At 52.6% G+C, this 18102-nt stretch overlaps 10 protein-coding genes across 10 annotated transcripts; 6 read left to right on the top strand and 4 right to left on the bottom strand.

Moving 5' to 3' along the window:
• Positions 1-246: 246 nt before the first annotated feature.
• K452DRAFT_303087 (uncharacterized protein) lies at positions 247-1542 on the bottom strand (the record flags this gene model as incomplete). Its single annotated transcript, XM_033542681.1, has 1 exon — positions 247-1542. The coding sequence occupies one exon, from the start codon at positions 1540-1542 to the stop codon at positions 247-249; it is 1296 nt and encodes a 431-aa protein (XP_033391787.1).
• A 300-nt stretch (positions 1543-1842) lies between these two features.
• On the top strand, positions 1843-2895 carry K452DRAFT_238153 (uncharacterized protein; the record flags this gene model as incomplete). Its single annotated transcript, XM_033537641.1, has 1 exon — positions 1843-2895. The coding sequence occupies one exon, from the start codon at positions 1843-1845 to the stop codon at positions 2893-2895; it is 1053 nt and encodes a 350-aa protein (XP_033391786.1).
• Positions 2896-3234: 339 nt separating this feature from the next.
• Positions 3235-4710, bottom strand: K452DRAFT_238191 (uncharacterized protein; the record flags this gene model as incomplete). Its single annotated transcript, XM_033537646.1, has 2 exons — positions 3235-3570; positions 3619-4710. 2 exons carry the CDS (start codon positions 4708-4710, stop codon positions 3235-3237), a joined length of 1428 nt encoding a protein of 475 aa, XP_033391785.1.
• Positions 4711-5466: 756 nt separating this feature from the next.
• K452DRAFT_303084 (uncharacterized protein) lies at positions 5467-6355 on the top strand (the record flags this gene model as incomplete). The annotated part of the gene is made up of 2 exons (XM_033542680.1): positions 5467-5938; positions 5991-6355. 2 exons carry the CDS (start codon positions 5467-5469, stop codon positions 6353-6355), a joined length of 837 nt encoding a protein of 278 aa, XP_033391784.1.
• Positions 6356-6609: 254 nt separating this feature from the next.
• K452DRAFT_238184 (uncharacterized protein) lies at positions 6610-8322 on the top strand (the record flags this gene model as incomplete). Its single annotated transcript, XM_033537644.1, has 1 exon — positions 6610-8322. The coding sequence occupies one exon, from the start codon at positions 6610-6612 to the stop codon at positions 8320-8322; it is 1713 nt and encodes a 570-aa protein (XP_033391783.1).
• A 192-nt stretch (positions 8323-8514) lies between these two features.
• Positions 8515-9288, top strand: K452DRAFT_238185 (uncharacterized protein; the record flags this gene model as incomplete). The annotated part of the gene is made up of 1 exon (XM_033537645.1): positions 8515-9288. A coding segment is annotated over one exon (774 nt), but the record flags the coding sequence as incomplete, so codon positions are not given.
• Positions 9140-9806, bottom strand: K452DRAFT_292716 (uncharacterized protein). Its single transcript, XM_033541428.1, has one exon. It carries the CDS (start codon positions 9753-9755, stop codon positions 9327-9329), a length of 429 nt encoding a protein of 142 aa, XP_033391781.1. The 5' UTR covers positions 9756-9806; the 3' UTR covers positions 9140-9326.
• A 469-nt stretch (positions 9807-10275) lies between these two features.
• K452DRAFT_292715 (uncharacterized protein) lies at positions 10276-13182 on the top strand. The gene has a single exon (XM_033541427.1). It carries the CDS (start codon positions 10644-10646, stop codon positions 13047-13049), a length of 2406 nt encoding a protein of 801 aa, XP_033391780.1. The 5' UTR covers positions 10276-10643; the 3' UTR covers positions 13050-13182.
• A 401-nt stretch (positions 13183-13583) lies between these two features.
• K452DRAFT_292714 (uncharacterized protein) lies at positions 13584-15384 on the bottom strand. Its single transcript, XM_033541426.1, has 2 exons — positions 15192-15384; positions 13584-15138 (listed from the first exon to the last, which is right to left on the bottom strand). Exons 1-2 carry the CDS (start codon positions 15213-15215, stop codon positions 13834-13836), a joined length of 1329 nt encoding a protein of 442 aa, XP_033391779.1. The 5' UTR covers positions 15216-15384; the 3' UTR covers positions 13584-13833.
• A 147-nt stretch (positions 15385-15531) lies between these two features.
• K452DRAFT_280562 (uncharacterized protein) lies at positions 15532-18094 on the top strand (the record flags this gene model as incomplete). Its single annotated transcript, XM_033539460.1, has 3 exons — positions 15532-16361; positions 16402-16801; positions 16868-18094. Coding segments are annotated over 3 exons (2183 nt in total), but the record flags the coding sequence as incomplete, so codon positions are not given.
• Positions 18095-18102: the final 8 nt, after the last annotated feature.

Here is an 18102-nt window from a genome sequence, read left to right as displayed (position 1 = left end):
TAGCCTGCATATCGCTCAGGGCGATGGGTCAGGGTAAATGAATACAACTCAACTCAACTCAACTCAACATACAGGGGTGCAAGGATGTACATGCATAATAATAAGCCGGCACCAATATCCATACCGGCTGCAAGCTGATATGACGAGTTGAACAGTCTCGCTTAACGACACGATTGCAGCCTGAGTTGCATATGAGGCGCAGTGACCTTATGGTGCTATGTAGCTATTTGCTGGACAAGAATGTTTCTAAAAATTCAACGGAATCTTGCGGTCAATTTCAAGCAATTTGTCCAGCCACTCAAAGCTCCGTCGTGTCAAGGCACCGAAAGCCCCCACCTTCGATTGCAGGCCGCCGTCTCCAGGCTCTGTCGCAATCCACTGGAGTCTCTGGTTCTCGTCCAAGTGACTCAAGCAATTGTATATGCGGGTTGTGCTGATTTCCGGTTTGGCATACATGGAATACCCCGCTCCCGTGACCATGACTGGACAGTGGACCGAATGCAGCACGTCCACACCGTCCTCGCGACTGAAAGTGAACTCTTGCATCTTGCGAAATACGTCCGCGGCTGATTGGACTCCCAGCATCCATCGCAAGTGGTTGAACTCCCACCGTGTCTGGACATTCACCCAACTAAGGAAGTCGACCAGGTAGTCCCATGCCTCGTCTGAGGCGAAGCCGCCTGCCTCGAAGGTATTGATGAAAAAGTCGGGCATGCGGCCTTTAACCAAGTCCCACATGCAGTAGAACGGATCTACTGCAATGCAAGCTTTGACGCGAGGATCCAAAGCGCCACGGAGAGATAGGTATCCACCGACAGATGACCCGGAGATGGCCAGCCTATCCATATCCAGCTGCAGCTCCGGATGATCTTTGGCAAATTCGAAAGCGAAATCGAGCACTGCAGAGATGACGAACTCCCAGTCTGGACGCATTGGCAGTTGGTCACGCCGCAAGACAATGCCCTGGCCGGGACCCTCGAAAGTAAGCACTGCATACCCGAGCTCGAGCGCGTCGCGAGGGAAAATGTTGAAAATTTCTTCCTGAGTAGCATCACCGCCGACAGTGTTTAGAATAAATGGCATCTTTCCCGGAAGTTGCTTAGAAGGATGGGGAAGATAAAGGTATGCTGGAAGGTTGACTCCTTTCTCGTACGGGATTTCCAAGCATTGGACCTTTGCATCCATTAACAGAGTAGCCCTTCTAAAATTGGATATCGCGGTCTCTGACGCCGACAAAATGCGGGAGTCCTTGTTCGGGTTTCGGCCGTTGAGCATGAACTGGGCAGCCCGCTGATAGTTGGATGCGCTGAAGTAGGCCCGTCTTGCCGCATTGCGATTGCCAGCCAATTCTGCCTGCTCGGCCACTGCTTCTGCCTTTGTGCCGGCTTTCATCCAGGCCGAGTACCAGCTTTCGACGTCGTTGTCTTTGATCTCCCCGATTGCTTCGAGAATCTCGGCGATTTCTCCGCCTTCATACGGAGTAAAGCTCAGGAGACGCAGTGTCTCGAAGTTGAAAAAGTCTGATTTAAATAATCGGAACATTGTTGCTTTGCTGATGACAAGATTTGGCTGTTGTAATGCGTGACGAATATCCATTACTGCAAGGATTTAAAGAGCCAGCTCCAACTGCCATTAGAAAAATAATGCTCCCTTGTTCGGACACGTTCGGTGATTCGGATTTCGTGGTAGCCGCTAAAAGTGTTGTACGCCGAATGTATCGGTGTTGGCATTGACTCGGCCCTGCCCCTGAGTCTGCATAATCACCGAAGTGCCTAACGACAGGACGGGGGAACAGCTATAGAGTATAGACTACTGTCACTGCTCTTCCATATGCAAGCAACCATGTCTACAGAACCAAGAATCCCACGACTTCAGAGGGCCCTCGTTGCCACGGGCCCGGGCACTCTTGCCATGAAGAGTGTCCCTTTGCCACCGCTAGAGCCAGACCAAGTTCTCATCCGAACCGCCGCCGTCGCGCTCAACCCATCAGATTATAAGCTGCTTGACCAGTCAACAACAGCCGGTGCAACCAGCGGCAGCGACTATGCCGGGACAGTGGTACGCATTGGCGCCGAAGTTACGCGTAAAGACTTGGACATTGGAGCCAATTCCGGAAACCCCGCAAATGGAGCTTTTTCTCAGTTTGTGGTCGCTCCTGCAGACCTCTGCATCCGGATGCCAAACTACATGACTTTTGAAATGGGCGCAGCCATGGGTATGGGCGTCATGACAGTCGGGCTGGCCTTCCGGTCCCTTCAACTTCATTTCAGAGACAACCAAGATTTCAATGCGGGGCAACAACAACAACACGTCCTCGTCCACGGTGGAGCAACTGCGACTGGCACCATGGCTATTCAGATGCTACGACTGTCGGGCTATCTGCCCATTGTCACTTGTTCGCCCCGAAATTTCCAGTTGGTTGCGAGCCGCGGCGCTGTGAAAGCATTCGACTACAACTCGCCCACTTGCAGAGATGAGATAAAGGAGTACACAAAAAACAAACTGGCATACGTTCTAGACTGCATCGGCAACGCTGCTACCATGACGCTTTGCTATGGCGCCCTTGGAGATGGCGGTGGGCATTACACTGCGCTGGAACAATATCCCCGGCGCCTTACAATCCGTCGCCGGAATGTTTCTCATGACTGGGTTCTTGGCTGGACGCTCTTCGGGAAACCTGTTGAATTGGCGGGTGCTTATCGTCGGCCTGCACTTCCAGAAGATCGAGCGTTCAGTGCGAGCTGGGTACGCCTAGTAGAAGCTGAACTGAAACAGCGTTTGTTAGAGCCACATCCCCTGGAGCTGCATAAGGGGGGTTTAGCTGCCGTGGTTCCGCGTATAGACTCGCTACGCAGGGGGAAGGTCTCTGGTAAGAAACTTGTATTTGCATTTTAAAGTAACGGGAGAGGATGGCGTGCAACAGCTGTAGTTAGTTCTAGATCAGTAAAGCATTGTTTTTATTATTGCCCTTGCAAATACCGTATGAGAACTTTGTGTCTTCAGAAATAATACTTTATGATGGCCTAATAGAAACAATAATGATAGTTTTACAGTGTCGAGGCATATTTTCGTGATACGAAGCGCAAAATAATAAATGCTTCATCTATCCTTCTTAATACCATAGATAGCGAGAAAGTTATCTAAGTTTTGCAACCGGAAATAGCAGCTAGTCCTTACCGAAAGAAATTAAACAATCTTGAGGCTAGCGAAAACGACAGTTTAGTTTAATTTACGTTAATGAATGACCGGAGTCAGCCCAACGACCAAAGGCTGCTTCTCCCACATGATAAACGTAAGCTGATCTTCCCATTTATAACCAGGCCCTTTAACCACTACCTCGAAGTTCCAGACAAGGTGGGACAGCACAAGCCTGATTTCTGCCCAGGCCAAGAATTTACCCAGACAATTGCGCGGGCCGTATGAGAATAGCATGAAAGCGCTGGGCTCATGCGGATGTAGGGCCAGACCACCTTTAGTTGGGTTAATCCAGCGCTCGGGAATAAAAGAGTCGGGGGAAGCAAAATTTGAAGCAGAACGGAAGGCAGACCATGGGGGAACTCCAACGGATGTCTTGCTAATGTCAAATGCTGTATGAATTGGAAGAAGGTGAACACTTACGCCACCAGGAAGCCAGTGACCGCAAACTTCAGCGCCACGTTCAGGAACCAAGCGAGGCAGCATTGTAGGAGCCGGTGGACAGAGTCGCAATCCTTCGTTGATGACAGCCGTTAGGTATGGTAACCTAGTAGTGTTCTTAATATCTATCTCAGAAGGGTGTGAGAAAGCCGTGCGAATTTCGTCTTTCAACTTCTGAAACTTGTCTGGGTACCGTAGTAGGTAATGCAAAATGCCGGTCATGGTCGTAGCAGTGGTCTCACTACCAGCAGTGACAAGAATATCAAATGTAGCGTCAATTTCGTCCCTGGTCATGCCCTTTTCATCGTTGTGCCGGCAAACGTAGGTCATGAAGTCGGGTCGGGTAGGGTCGTCGCCCACATCGAGACGTCTTCCCACCTTGGCGCGAGAAAACTCAAACTGTTGCATTCTTTGCTCGCGAACCCGTTTTGGGATCAGCAGCCGTACAATAGGACGGAGGATGGGGAGAAACATGAGCGTTGAGCCAAGAAGAACGAGCCGTTTGAAGTGCGCCAGCATCACACTGATCCAGTGATGGTAATCTTCTTTCTCGAGGCACCCGAAAGACTCGCCAAATTCCAGGTCTCCTGCAATGTCAAAGGTCGTAAACTGGAAGTAGTCCTTGATATTGATGGGCCGATTGTCTGCCTTGTTTTTGAGGCGCGTGACCAGAAGATCGAGGTACACCTGGATCAGATGCTCCTGCTGCTTCAGTGCCTTCTCAGAGAAAGCGTGAGAGAGCAGCTTTCTAATCCGTGCATGGGTGGTGTTGTCGGCGGACAGGATGGTATGAGCCCCGTTCGGTGCTCGCTGGTACCAAAGCGGGTTTCTTGAGAAGTTTTTCTCGCCACCATGGTGTCCATAGATGTCTTGCCATGCGGATGGGCCGATTAGGGACAGCTTATTTGGAGAATATCGTACAATAGGCCCGTATTTGTCGTGTAGCGCCTTTAAGTCGTGAATGAAAGTGCCTCTCCTCAGGGAGCGGGCGTTCGGGAGGCGGGACAACACCCAGAGCTTAGGTCCGGGGAATCTAGAGAGGGGATGCAAGTACAAGAGGTACACAGCAAGCATCGAGTAATAGAGTGTAGCGGCAAGTAGCGCGGTAGCGAGGAATGGGTGATTTCCCCACGCGGGGAAGCCCGTGACGGAATCCCTGTCGTCCTGCATGCCGCAATGTGATGGGTAAGGAACGAAGACTGGCACAAACGCCTCCTTCCGTCATCATTTATGGTATACGGTCGGGAAAGTGGAGTTCGGCGATTCGACGCGGGGCACGCAGCCTATGAAGCCATTCAGTCATCGCCGAACCAGGGTTGTTTCGGCAGTATAATGGCAGGCTCTAGGGCGTCCGCTTTTAGAATTGAGGCTTACAAGGGTGGTGTAAGTTTCGTACAACGACCTTCTACATCGGGCTAGAACCAACATTGGCCTGATCCTGCCCAGTCCAACAAGCAAATGATTCAAAGCTTGAGTTGGCGCGGCAAAGACTTCGCCGCGTGGCTAGCAATGCCTCTTAAGTAGCTTCGCCTTGTCGTTATCGTCTCGTGGTCAAACGCGTGATACAATGTCAGAGCCTCGACTGAGAAGAGCATGCGATCGGCGCCATGCGCAGAAGTTGAGTTGTCAACGAGAGGCAACTGGGAGTTGCCTGCGATGCACCAAGGCCAACGTACCTTGCACATCGAGTCAATCTCTGCGGAATCGGAGAGCGCGGAATCGGGCCCATACCACCGCCGACACGCCTGCTGAGGTTGAATCTCCGCAACCCGGTAATTACGTGCAGACTGGTCTTCCCACTGCTACAAACTAATCCATGCTATACCAGACATGAGCTGCCTGCTACAATGGAACCTGTCCGCTGCGCCAAATACGCCGCCGGCAAGTGAACTGCTGTTCCACATGCCCACGCCTACATCCAATTTGGACTCCATTAATGATTTCATGAATCCGTTCACGCCGTCCTGGCTCCCCGCCGACGACTTCCTCGGGTCGCAAGCTGCACCGGACGTCGATTTCGATTCTCTGTCGACTTGCCTCTCCCGACAAGAGGGTTCAGCGCCTTGTCTGGCACAACAGCAGCCGAACGAATCACAGACTCACGCCCAGTGGCTATCCAAGGTGACCGAGGTGAACGTTAAGCTCTACGGACACGCGCGCCACGTGTCGTGGATCGCAGAGAGCCCCCATATTAGAGACAGATGGATGAGCAGGACTAATGGCGTGTTTGAAGAGACGTTTAGCCTCTCGCTGCAGCTCCTCTCGATTCTCACAGAATCCGAGTCGGAACGAAATTCTAGAGGTGCCCGATCACCCTGTGGAAACAGAAGCAGACATTGGTTTACAGAATATAGACTTTGATTCAGGATCGTCGTTGATTATCCTGTCCTGCTACATTAGAACACTGGAGATCTACGCGGATCTGTTCAACGCCGTGCGAGAAGCCATATCCAAAGAGGACGTGGAAGGCTTACAATTACCCGAACTGGCGACAGGGACAGTTTCGATAGGGTCATTTCCTGCGCTGCAACTAGTCCTTATCGTTGAGATAGGAAAGAAGATACTGCAGAGAATGAAGGCGTGTGTTTGGCGGATAGAGCATGCGGGGGTATCAGACGTCCGGTCAAGAGAGGACAGGGTGTGCAGCACGATGGACGGGCTACGCCTCGCGTTGGAGCCTGTGAGCAGCAGAGAGCGGCAGGATTCATTCCGCCTCTGATATGCATATGTAACTATCGGGATTCGGTGTTGATCAGACAGGAAATACTGTGTTTCGCCGACTCGGCGCTTGGAGATAAGGATAAGTCTGCTCGGCAATGGTAACCACTTTGGGTAGATGGCTCGGCTCAGGATAGAGGATGCACTGCATGCCACTCTGTTATTACACGGTCTTTTGTGTGAAATCCCCTGTGAACCATCAGTCCTAGACCCTTGCCCATCATGTCGAACTCTACCACTGCCGCACCTCCCAAAATGCCACCGCCCTTGCCTCAGACCGCTTCCCGCGGCTGGCGCTTTTGGGCTGTCTTTCCGCCGCTCTGTGTTGCAACTCTGCTAGCCGCCATGGAAGGCACCGTCACCTCAACTGCGTTGCCTTCCATCGTCGGCGAGTTACATTCAGGAAACAATTATGTCTGGATCTTAAACGGCTACCTTTTGACAAGCACTGCTTTCCAGCCATTCTACGGCCAGTTCGCCGGAGTTTTTGGACGAAGATGGCCTACCATGTTTGCCGTTGCCGTCTTTACCTTGGGCAGCGGCATTAGTGGAGGCGCAAAGTCGACCACGATGCTGATCGCCGGGCGTGTTGTTCAAGGGATTGGCGGCGGAGGCGTCAGCGTCATGACCCAGATCATCATCAGCGACCTTGTGTCCGTCCGCGAAAGAGGCAAGTACATGGGCATCATCTTCGCTACCTTTGGAATCGGCACCACCATTGGTCCTGTCCTAGGAGGCGTCATTGTCCAGCACGACGCCTGGAGATGGGTCTTTTGGCTCAATCTTCCGATCGGAGGTGTGACGTTGTTGCTTCAGTTTTTCTTTCTCCAGGTGGCCTACCGAAAAAGGTTTACCTTGAAGGAAAAGCTGGGACAGATCGATTGGGTCGGCAACTTCATCTTGATTGGCTCCGTCATTGCCATCCTCATCGCCCTCTCCTGGGCTGACACCCGATATCCTTGGTCCTCGCCGCATGTCATTGCCCCTCTTGTCATCGGATTCGTGGGGACAGTGTGTTTCCATGTTTACGAGGCGAGTAAATTTTGCGTCCAGCCGACTATTCCTTCACGTGTGTTCGGAAACAGAACGAGCGCCACGGCCTTGGTCCTGACGTTTGGACAATCCATGTTGACGTTTTGGAGGATTTATTTCTTGCCCGTCTACTTTCAAGCGGTGCGCCTCGTCTCGCCTTCTAGATCGGGTGTTCTGCTCCTCCCTACAGTCACTGTTGGTGTGCCAGTAGCCATTGTAGCTGGACGTCTTTTGACCAATTACGGTCGCTACAAAGCCCTTCACCTCGGCGGGTTTGCTCTCATGACTCTGGCAGCTGGACTGTACATCCGCTTCGACGCTTCGTCGTCCCTCGCCGAGGTAGTCGTCTACCAGATTTTGGCCGGCCTGGGCACAGGATGCGTTCTTACAACTCTCCTTCCTGCAGTTCAGGCAGGCCTCAGTCAGGCAGATGTCGCTGTCGCTACCTCAACGTGGGGGTTTATCCGCTCGTACGGAAGTATTTGGGGAATTGCCATTCCCGCAGCCATATTCAACAACCGGTTCAGCCACTTGCTGTATCGTGTCGAAAACGCCCAAGCGCGGGCAGAGCTAGGCGGTGGGAGGGGATATTCGCATATCGATGGATCCTACATCAGAACTCTTCCTGCTGGTGACGAACAACAGGTCTTGGATGTTTATACCGCCAGCCTAAAGGTTGTATGGGAAGTTGCGCTCGCCTTCTCGATAGCCTTTTTTCTCCTTGTGTTCTTGGAGAAGCAAATCAAGCTGAGGACAACCATAAATTCGGACTACGGCCTCAAGGAGAAGAAGAAGCAGCAAACCGACAAGGAGGCGGGCGAGAAGGGATTAGGCAAGGGAAAAGCGGGCGAAGATGCTGATCTGGAGGCAGTCAAGGCGACCAAGGCGCACGCAGCTCCTCCTGAACAAGCGGTATCAGGCCATGGCGACAGTTGATGATTTATCTTTGTTCTGCTCGGGGAGAGATGTTTTGTGGACGAGGTCGGCGGGCGGGAAGCGGGAGCTGGCGGAAGATGTATTGGCACGTGATTTAAATGTCACGTGAACTTGACTTTGTGCCCACGTCATCACACCTCAACACCTCAAACACCCAACACCCACCATGTCATCAGGTACATCACACACCGTTCGTGTTCAGAAATCCCATTAACTTCTCTGTCAGAAACTCATCTTCTCCACGACAGCTCAGGCTGTAGAGTAGAACGGCGACAAAATGGCGTGGTTGTGAAATTCGGTAGACGAGTAACTGTAGCTGAGCGCGATGCTCTCGAGTATGCCCGAACGTTGCAAATACCAGTCCCGCATCTTCAAGATCAACAGATCCAGAGCGCACAGCACGATCAAACCGAAAGCATTTGGATGGATTACATCGATGGGGATAACCTTGAGGACGTCTGGCCAACCATGTCTCCGGCTCAGAAGAAAGACATTGCCAATCAGCTTGGACAGATTCTCTCTTCAATGAGGTGCCGTCAATCAGAGACTGGCATGATCGGGTCTTGCAATGGCGGAGTTGTCCGCGACTGCCGTCAACTCGACGTCTACACTGGCGGCCCGTTTCCGGATGAGACCAGCTTTAACAAATTTATTCTTGATCTATTCAACGCTACTCCAACAGATATCCGCAACGCTCTTGCACATCATTTACGCTCAGATCATCGCATAGTCTTTACTCATGGCGACTTGACACAGCATAACATCATCGTTAAAGATAACCAGATCCGAGCTCTACTTGATTGGGAATTTGCGGGCTGGTATCCTGAATACTGGGAATATGTTAAATTCCTGGACCGTCATGCCAAACATAGGGACTGGAAAGATTATGCGCAATATATATTTCCAGAGCAATACCACGAAGAGCTAATCGTTTACCAGGCCCTTAGGCGCTGGCAATTGCAATGAACCGACAGCCATAGCTTTAGCTCGATTAATCCATACGCTTATGGCTCATCCCGTGCTTCCATTATGGCATCAACCATTCCATCTACACCCGCTCTATATTCATCCTCCGATATATAATTTTGGGCTTGCAACCTTTTGAGCGCAGCCTCAACCCAAACCTGGCAGTTAAACTCTGGGTTGGAGTTTTCTAGAGGCGTCTGAGAAATCAAGTTCACGAGTTGAGGCTTTGTCATTGCTACTCGTAGATATCCGACCGATACTTCTTTCGCAAAGTCTCTGCTCTGAGAAGGATCGTAGTTTTCCCTAACTTGAAACTGGAACTCTTGGGGTGGCCCCATAACGTCGATTGAGACAGGTGGCAACTGATCGGCGAAACGAAACCATAGCATTGTGTGGCGGAATATCTGGTAGTCGACCGGATCCCCTTTGAAGACCGCAATGCTGACGTGTATCTTTGTAGCAGCCATAATAGTCGACTAGGTCACGGAAAACAAAAAGGAATACGTGCTTGTAAGAGCAAAAGCTAACAGGCAGTTCCGAGAACACTTGAGGCTCGTACCGGTTTTGAAATATGATAGAACAATTGGCACACTTTCTGGCTCCTAAGGTAGGCAGCTATTTATCCTGTGTGGGAAAGTGATCGGTTGTATGCTTGGCACTCACGTGGGACCCGCCGCCGTGCATAAGGATCGACTACGAGCTTCAACGTCGAGCTTTTCATTAGTACTATTTGTCTCGAGGCATTCCTTTACTGGTATCAGCAGGCATGCACCGCTCTTAGTTGGAGGGGGAGCTTCAAGGTGAGTAGTATAAGCCGAGTGAAGTGCTCACTCTTATTTACAGATTTGATGCCCAGTACTCGGAAGATATCGCGATAAGAGTAAGACCATCTCCTGCTCCCACGAACACAGAAACTCCCCCGACGCTAAACTTTTCCACGTCTTACTGTAGCGGCCACGAGCTCGGCTTTGAAGCCACCGAGTCCAGCAGATCTGTCTCGCTGCTGCCTAGAGACTCGGACAGGTGACAATCCACCCCCCACCACGTCTAAGCGAGCGACAGATGTAGGCGATTGGCTCACACCAATCGCGTTACACTGGGATGTTGCACAAAAGAGGGGTAGTAAGCAGGGGAGCTCAAGGCAACCACTCTAAAGCGGGGCTACGTCGAAAGGCTTGCGGCTCTTCCGGTCTTACCAACAGCTCAGAGACACATTTAAGGCTTGTCTCATCAATCCATTTCTCGTCTACAACACAGCCAGCGGGTCCTGTTACTGCAATTTATTTTTCCGTTTGCCAGCTCAAATACCGCTATCATCCCCCAGAGGATCATCAAGTCCAGTGGATCCTTATCTAATGTCTTGGAACAGATATACAAGCGACAAGGTAGGAGGAGAAATAAGAAAAGCCATTGAAACTCGTGATAAAGCAGCAGTCCAGAAGCTACTCGATCAAGGGCTAGATCCAAATACGACATGGGATGACAATGTCAGCCATCGGAATGGAACAGGATGTGTTTCCGGTTCGAAAGAACCAGCGGGCGAAACATTTGGCGGACGACCCCTCCATGAGGCTTGCCTTCTTGCGGATACGGAAATCGCGGAGCTGCTTATCGACTTTGGTGCCGATGTGAACTCTACCAATTCGCTTGGCCGAACACCGCTGCATCAAGCTGCAGATGCAAACAATACCGAGATTGCGACTCTCTTGATTCGTCGCGGCGCCAAGCTGGACGCTCAGTGCCATCAGAGCAACATGAACAACCACGGATCTCTCAAAATGGGCCTAGCGAGTCCATTGCACCGAGCAGCAGCTCGTAAAAACATTGAAGTCGCTCGCGTTCTGCTACAGGGTGGTGCCTCAACAGATGTATTGAATCAAGATGGCCATACGGCTCTGGATGTTGCGGTTTGTTACAACAGCATCGATATGATACGGGAGCTTCTCATAGGTAGCTCTTTTTTGGAGAAAACATCAAAAACTTTACAAGCCATCCTGTACCAGGCTGTCCTAAGAGGTGATGAGGAGATGGCCAAGGCTGTCGCTGGAGCATCGACCGCAGAGTGCCAAAAGAGTCCTTCTGCACATGGGCTGGAATCTTTCGCCGACGACTTGCAACCGACCTATCTGTCACTCGTTGCATCTCTAGGCAAGTCGGCTCAAAAAGAACATGAAAGTTTAGAGAAGATGGAATCGGCGGAAGACGTCCGAAAGAGGCTATACCGTTGCCTTACGGAACATTTGAATTGTGTCCGAAATGGCAGTCAGTGCGTCCGCCTTCCTACAAGAGTTATCGATGTCGGAAAAGAAGGTGACAATCCCTTCCTCCACGAGTCAGAGGAACATGAAAAGGCACCATATTGTGCCCTATCTTATGGATGGCACAAAAGCTCGAATGCTTTCATCACCAATCTAGACAACTTGGAATCCAGAAAAATAGGTATCCCAATGAGCCAATTGCCGAAGACCTTGAGCGAGGCCATTTTGTTTACACGTAGGCTGGGTATCCAATATATCTGGATCAATGCTTTATGCATAATCCAAGATTCCCCTGACGACTGGGCACGGGAAGCTAGCAATATGGCTCAGGTCTACAGTGGAGCTATACTCACCCTCACCGCGGCCCACGCGCAAAATGATACGGTCGGACTGTTTTCAGAGCCAGACGAAACCTCTAACTCTTGTTCGGCACGGAGTTGCTTGGACAAGCGAGGCTGGGCTTTGCAAGAGCAGCTTTTATCGGCCAGGACAATTGGATTTTCTTCTCGATACACCTCCTGGAACTGCCTCAGTGGCATACCTAGCCCATGGAACGACAATCATCTCTTGCTAAAGTCCGCGCTCCGGAACAATATATTTGTCACTCCAAGTGCGATATCCTCCTACCTGCCGTTAGATTGGAGGTTTCGATGTTGGGCGCGCATGATCGAAGACTACTCCAGGCGGTCTTTTATAAATGACGGTGACAGGATGCTTGCTCTTTCCGGTATCTGCACAAAATTCCAGGAAACTGTTGGTGAGGATGTAGTAACCGGTATTTGGGCCGGGAGTCATCTTGCTCAGAGCCTTTTATGGACTACCGACCAATATGAAGACAGAAGAGAACCAGATGAAATGCGCAAATCTCCACGCATTCCAAGTTGGAGTTGGACATCTGTACAGTGTCCGGTCTTTTACCATTATCCAATTTTCGAAGACAAATTCTCCAAGGAAATAGAAGTCCTCTCTGTGACCTCCGAAACAAACAACTTAACTATCACCCTTCGCACGTTGGTAATAGAAGTCCGTCCTGGAAGTAAAGTGAAATGGAAAGGAACCTGCAATTTTGATCGCCCAGAACCTTTCACCAGAGAAAACATTGGCTACCAGCCTGCCCGCGGCTGGCTGAAGGCTTACAGGAAAGCCACATGCTTTTCTGAGCAACGTCATACTCTTCGCTTGCTCGCTTACCCTACGGAGGCTTCCGTGTATTCTTTCGACAGTGATGCAGTCGCCAAAAGCGATGGCCAAGCAGGATTTTGGCTGGTGCTAGTTGGAAAACTGGCACATGGTGATCCTTTGGACGGGTACGGTTATCCGGCGTATCCTAACGGTCGACCTCCGAGCCTTCAGTGCCTTGCATGTAGGCCAGTACATCCCGGAAGTAATGAGTACCGGCGAATCGGCGTTGTTGAGGTTTGGGATACTGATTTGTTTACGAAAAGGCCAGCTAGTTCTCTGTTTATGAGAAGAGCATCCAGGGCAACTATTCGTCTTGTGTAAATTTTATCTCATGGCTTTTAAGTTTTGGGATGCCTTTGTCGTCATGTCTGTTAGCTTAGGAGTTTGCATTGATTTATTTGAACATGAACGGTTGTACACTACGTAACTACGAAAAAATACGTTGGACAGTGGATATATATGCTGTATGCCTCTTTATATGCGGCTTGAATCTTCAATCGACGGCAGTATAAAGGAGCAGTGCGAGACTATGTGTAGATAGCTTAGGCCTTGTCGCGCTGTCGGGAAACCAGAAGTTACTGTAGGCGCAAAGAGTATTTAGCAACAGAGCAGCGGAAGTCGCTGATGGTTCGGACGTTACTGTCATCAGTAAAGGTACCGTTCGTGGTGGTGGCGGCGATAGCTTCCAAAGAAGAGACTAAAATAGGGGCGCGCATGTTGTCGAATTGAACCAATGCTGAGGAGTAAAGGTAGGCTCGAGCGGCATTGTATATATATGTAGTGTGGATATGGAGTGGTAGAATAATACGAGGTGACACGGGGTAAACTCGCCATGGGTCGTAGATGTTTTGATGTAGTAAGAGACAGACTTAGTGGTTTCAGACTATGTAGCTGCTCCCTGTCCACTGTTCTATCCCGCCATAACTTCCCAACTTCAAGCCATTTTATGACGTACCCAGCAATACACCTGATCGTGCAAGAGTAGAAGCGAGTGTTCCAAGCCTATCTCGGTGTCCTACGGTTCCGCTGGTGGCATTATATAAGAAAACTAGGTCAAAATCATCCTAACAATCTTTCTACTTATCCCTGAAGATAAGCGAGTCATCTATCTACCATTTATCTCGGCCTCTATCTCATCGAACCTCCTATAAACCTGCGGGACAAAGTACGACGTAATATCCACTTGTCCCTTCTTGAACGCAACCGAGTAGTAAGCCTGCGCGCCACGGCGGGTGCGCAGTTCCTCAGGAGTCACGACGCCCTGCAATGCGTTCATATACGCCTTAGTGTAGCGGCCACGGCCGTGGCGCTCCAAGAAACCAGTCACGGCTTCGGCAGCAGCCAAGTCGGTCTTGGCATGCTTTCCGACGGCAAAGTACGCCTTGACATCCGGCAGAGCGTGCTTGGGCTGAATGTCAAAGTAGAAGCTCAAGCCGATGGGGTTTGCGCCACCATCGCCAGCAGGAAGCGGCAGCTGTGCCGACGTGGGAAAGTCTGGCTGCAATCCCTTCAGACGGTACCAAAGCTCTTGCAGCTGGGCCATCAGCTCCGAGGACACGGTTTTGCGGCCGCCGAACGTCATGACGGCTGCAATGTGGTCGAAGGACGAGTTGCGCGTGGCAACGTAGATCTTGACGCGGGCATCGGCGGGGCGGCGGCAGTCTGTCGCGGTAGTGCCGGTCATGGTGAGCTGGGAGCCGTTTGGGTCCTTTGCCATGAAGTCGCGGACTGCAGCAAGAGCAGTAAGGTCGGCCTCGGCACCGTAGGCATCACGCATGGCGGCGGGCAGAGTACTGTCGAGCAGCTGGGCGGCCTGCGTCGGCGCCCGGGCAAACCAGTAGGTCATGATGTCGACGGCGCTGGACGAGGGGGGAATTTCGACACCGAGCAGCAAAGCAGAACCGGCAAAGGCCTGGAGCGAAGCCGAGTCTGTCAGGTTGGGACGCAGGTGCGGCGCAAACTTCCAGAAGAGGGAGAGATCAGCGTCGGGGAGCAGGCTGCCGAGCTCGACGAGCAGCTCCTTGGTTGCGACTTCGTTGAGCTGGTCAGCCGGTGTGCCGGTCAGCGCGCCCACCGGCTCAATGTAGTAGCGGATGCCGGGCTTGGTGTCACCGATGCTCCAGCGCCAGCTGTATCCGATGGGGGCACCATCGCCCGCCCCGGCTGCAACTCGGCTCTTGAACCACGGCTCGCGGGAGGTGGGTTGCGGCCCGAGGCGTGGGATGACGGTGAAGAAGTAGAAGAGTAGGTTCTCGATCTGCCGCTCCAGTGGGTACTCTGCCTCATGCATCATCAAGGCAAGATGGCGGCCCGTCACCTTCCACCAATACGAGTGGTCAGGGTGGGACACGGGCAGAAAGCGTGAGATGGCATTCCAGACGAGAAGCTGGTCGCTTGATTTGACCTCTGGCTGATAGAGACGGTGAGTAAGAAGCGTGTCGAACCATGCGAGAAGATGCTTACCTGAACTTTGTCGGCGGAAGACATCTTTGCGTGGGTAATGGGATTGAGATGGTGCAGCCCGCATCTCTTAAAATGGAGCTGAGTTGGTGCTTACGGGGGCCGCAAACAATCCTTTCGGATTTTGTGCTCTCAATGTCTCGGGTTTTGTAGTGATGACCTTCCCGGTTGGAAGTAGCGGTGATGGAGGATCAGCATACCTAAGAAAGTGCCGTTCCCACGAGTGTTGGAAGGGTGATGTCGGATGAGTTATGCTTACGGTGCCAAGTACTTGGATATTGCGCCACGCGTACAGATAAAAGCTTGAGATGAAGATCCCCCTCGCTCCCATCTTCATCATCAAGCATGACGCCGCAGCTCAGCTGTACTCTCTGTCGCGACCGCAAGGTCAAATGTGACAAGAACGAGCCGTGCACCAATTGTGTCGCGGCCGGCGTGACGTGCGTGCCCATCCATCGCTTGCGCCTCCCGCGCGGTCGGCACGCGCACCGTTCGTCCGCTGCCGTCCACGTCCACCACACCCACACCACCAGTACCACCACTCTCGACAACCATCTCAGTAGCCGCATCCACCGTCTGGAGACGCTGGTCCAGGGCCTGGCCAAGCCCGACGACGCTCCTGATGCCGCTCCCGCTCAAGCCAAGGCGCCAAGCCGAGCGCCCCAGCAGCCAAGCCAGTTCTGGGCCGACTTGGTCCATGGCATCCGCGAGCTCAGAGGGCTTGTCGACGTCGCAGAGGCCACCGATCCTCCGCAGATCGATGCTGGCCTGACGATCCTCGGTTTCGGCGGGCCGAGCCACCGCCCATCAGCCCCAACCGTCCAAGCCTACCGTGACAAGCTCTGCCAAGTCTACCTGCGCCAAGTCGATCCCATCATCAAGCTCTTGCATCGCCCGTCGCTGACCAATTGGATGCTGCATGGCCTCCCCTATCTCAACTACCCGCCTGGCCACCCGTCCCTGGAAGCCCTGGGTTCGGCCGTCTGCTTCTCTGCTGCCAGCAGCATGACTGAGAACCAGTGCTGGACCATGTTTCATACCTCGCGGGCCGGCGTCGTGGCTGACTGTCGGAGAACGTGCGAGGCTGCTATCGAGAGGTCTGGTTTGCTGGCAACGCGGGACATGACTCTTCTTCAAGCATTCGTTCTGTATCTTGCAAGTTCCATCTCAATGGTATTGGGAAGACCTAAGCGAAAGTCTAACAAAGCCCTAGGTCGCTCGGCGCTGCGAGGACCGTACTCGCGCCGTATGGACCCTTCTCGCCCTCGCTGTCCGCATCGCGAAATCGCTCTTCCTCTACCTGGATCCGGACAAGTCAAACGGCCGCAGTGAGACCTTCTTCGAGCAGCAGATGCGCAAACGACTATGGCTCACCATCTGCCTACTGGATCTACAAACCTCGTTCGGGCAAGCGTCGGAGCCACTGATTGGCCTTGAGGAAGCCGTGTCGACATTGGCGCTGCCCAGCCACGTTAATGACGATGACTTTGGTCCCGAGACCACGCTGCCTGTGGCCGACAAAGAAGACCTAACTGACACAACTTTCGCTCTTGTCACATACCACGCCCAGCTGGCCGGCCGCCTGCTCAATTTTGGCGGACACGATGACAAGAGTGGCGATGACAACGAAGGGAGCAACGGCAGCAGCAAACGAGACACGCCATCGACGGACACGACAGTACGCCAGGCGCACGCACGCCGCTTTGAAAGTGCCGCCCTCAAGCTCCTGCATTTCTGCGACCCGGAATCCTCACCATATGCCTGGTTAACCTGGCACGGAACCCACTGTCTCGTTGCAGGAGCGCGGCTTTCGGCCCTCCGCCCGCTGCAGCGACCCCGCTCGCACTCGGCAGCAACCATCCAGTCTGCAAGACCGTCATCTATTTCGTCGAGCACCGAAAGCCCTGCTTCTCTCCTCCGGTTGACGCTCCAGGCCCTGACAAAAGCTCATCTCATCCACACCTGCCCCCGTGGCGAGCCCTTCAGGTGGTACGTCACGCTTCCTTGGCACGCGCTAGCGATAGCACTCGCCGAGGCATATGTGCTTGCGGGCGACGCGGCCGGCACGTCTCTCGTGCGCGCCGCATGGCCTCTGTTACAGGCCAGCTACGCACATATTGTCGCACGGCACCCGACCAAAGGGCTGCGAGGACCGTTGGAGGGGCTTGTGAACAGAGTCGAGGAACGGTTGGCCGAAGGGCGCGATATAGGCAGCAATCGGCTTTCAGCTGATGATTTGCTGAGCGGGACATGGAGTGCGGGTTCGGAGGGGATTGAGGGAATATTCGGTACCACTGCTGCTGCTGCTGCTGCTGCGGCACCGGTGACGACGAGCGTTCAGACGACGAGCCAGCAGCACCAGCAGATATGGAGTCCACCGTCGCCACTGCCGGACTTGGCGCTCGGAAGCGCGTTTAGCAGCACTTCGCAGGCGCCCTTGGTACCCCCTACCAGCGGGCTCCTGACAGCAGAACCAGCGCTGCTACCGGCAGCACAGCAGGAACCAATGGTGGACGATGGCAAAGACGTCTCCTGGCAGGCCTTGGACGACTTCCTGGTGAGCATGACGTCGTTGGACGAGGGCGCGGATGCGGACATGTTTTTCTTTGATGGCGGGCTGAGCGGGTACTAGTTCTGGATTTAGTACTGATGGAGGGTCGCGCGCGGTAAGGGCGTAGATACGGGATATGTAGCAGGGAAGATGTATGGCGTAATGGTAGATACCCAGACCTGGGGATGCTTCGGGATGATGGGGAGGAAGGAATAAGAGTGGTAATGATTAGTGGTTTTGTAGATACATGGCGTAAAGATAGATTTTGTGTGAGCCCCTAATAATGTAGTATATATAGTACACTACTACCTACGGCTATGGCTATACCAACCAACAAATTAATTGTGCTCTACGGTATCTATA

This window comes from Aplosporella prunicola, assembly GCF_010093885.1.
Source record: "Aplosporella prunicola CBS 121167 unplaced genomic scaffold K452scaffold_63, whole genome shotgun sequence".
Classification (NCBI taxonomy): domain Eukaryota; kingdom Fungi; phylum Ascomycota; class Dothideomycetes; order Botryosphaeriales; family Aplosporellaceae; genus Aplosporella; species Aplosporella prunicola.
This window is presented reverse-complemented; position numbering and strand designations above follow the sequence as displayed.

Coding starts and splice junctions, on each gene's coding strand:
- K452DRAFT_292716 (XM_033541428.1), bottom strand. CDS start 9,755: ATGGCTGCTACAAAGATACACGTCAGCATTGCGGTCTTCAAAGGGGAT.
- K452DRAFT_292715 (XM_033541427.1), top strand. CDS start 10,644: ATGTCTTGGAACAGATATACAAGCGACAAGGTAGGAGGAGAAATAAGA.
- K452DRAFT_292714 (XM_033541426.1), bottom strand. CDS start 15,215: ATGTCTTCCGCCGACAAAGTTCAG. Junction 15,139..15,191: donor CTTCCGCCGACAAAGTTCAG/GTAAGCATCTTC, acceptor CGTCTCTATCAG/CCAGAGGTCAAATCAAGCGA.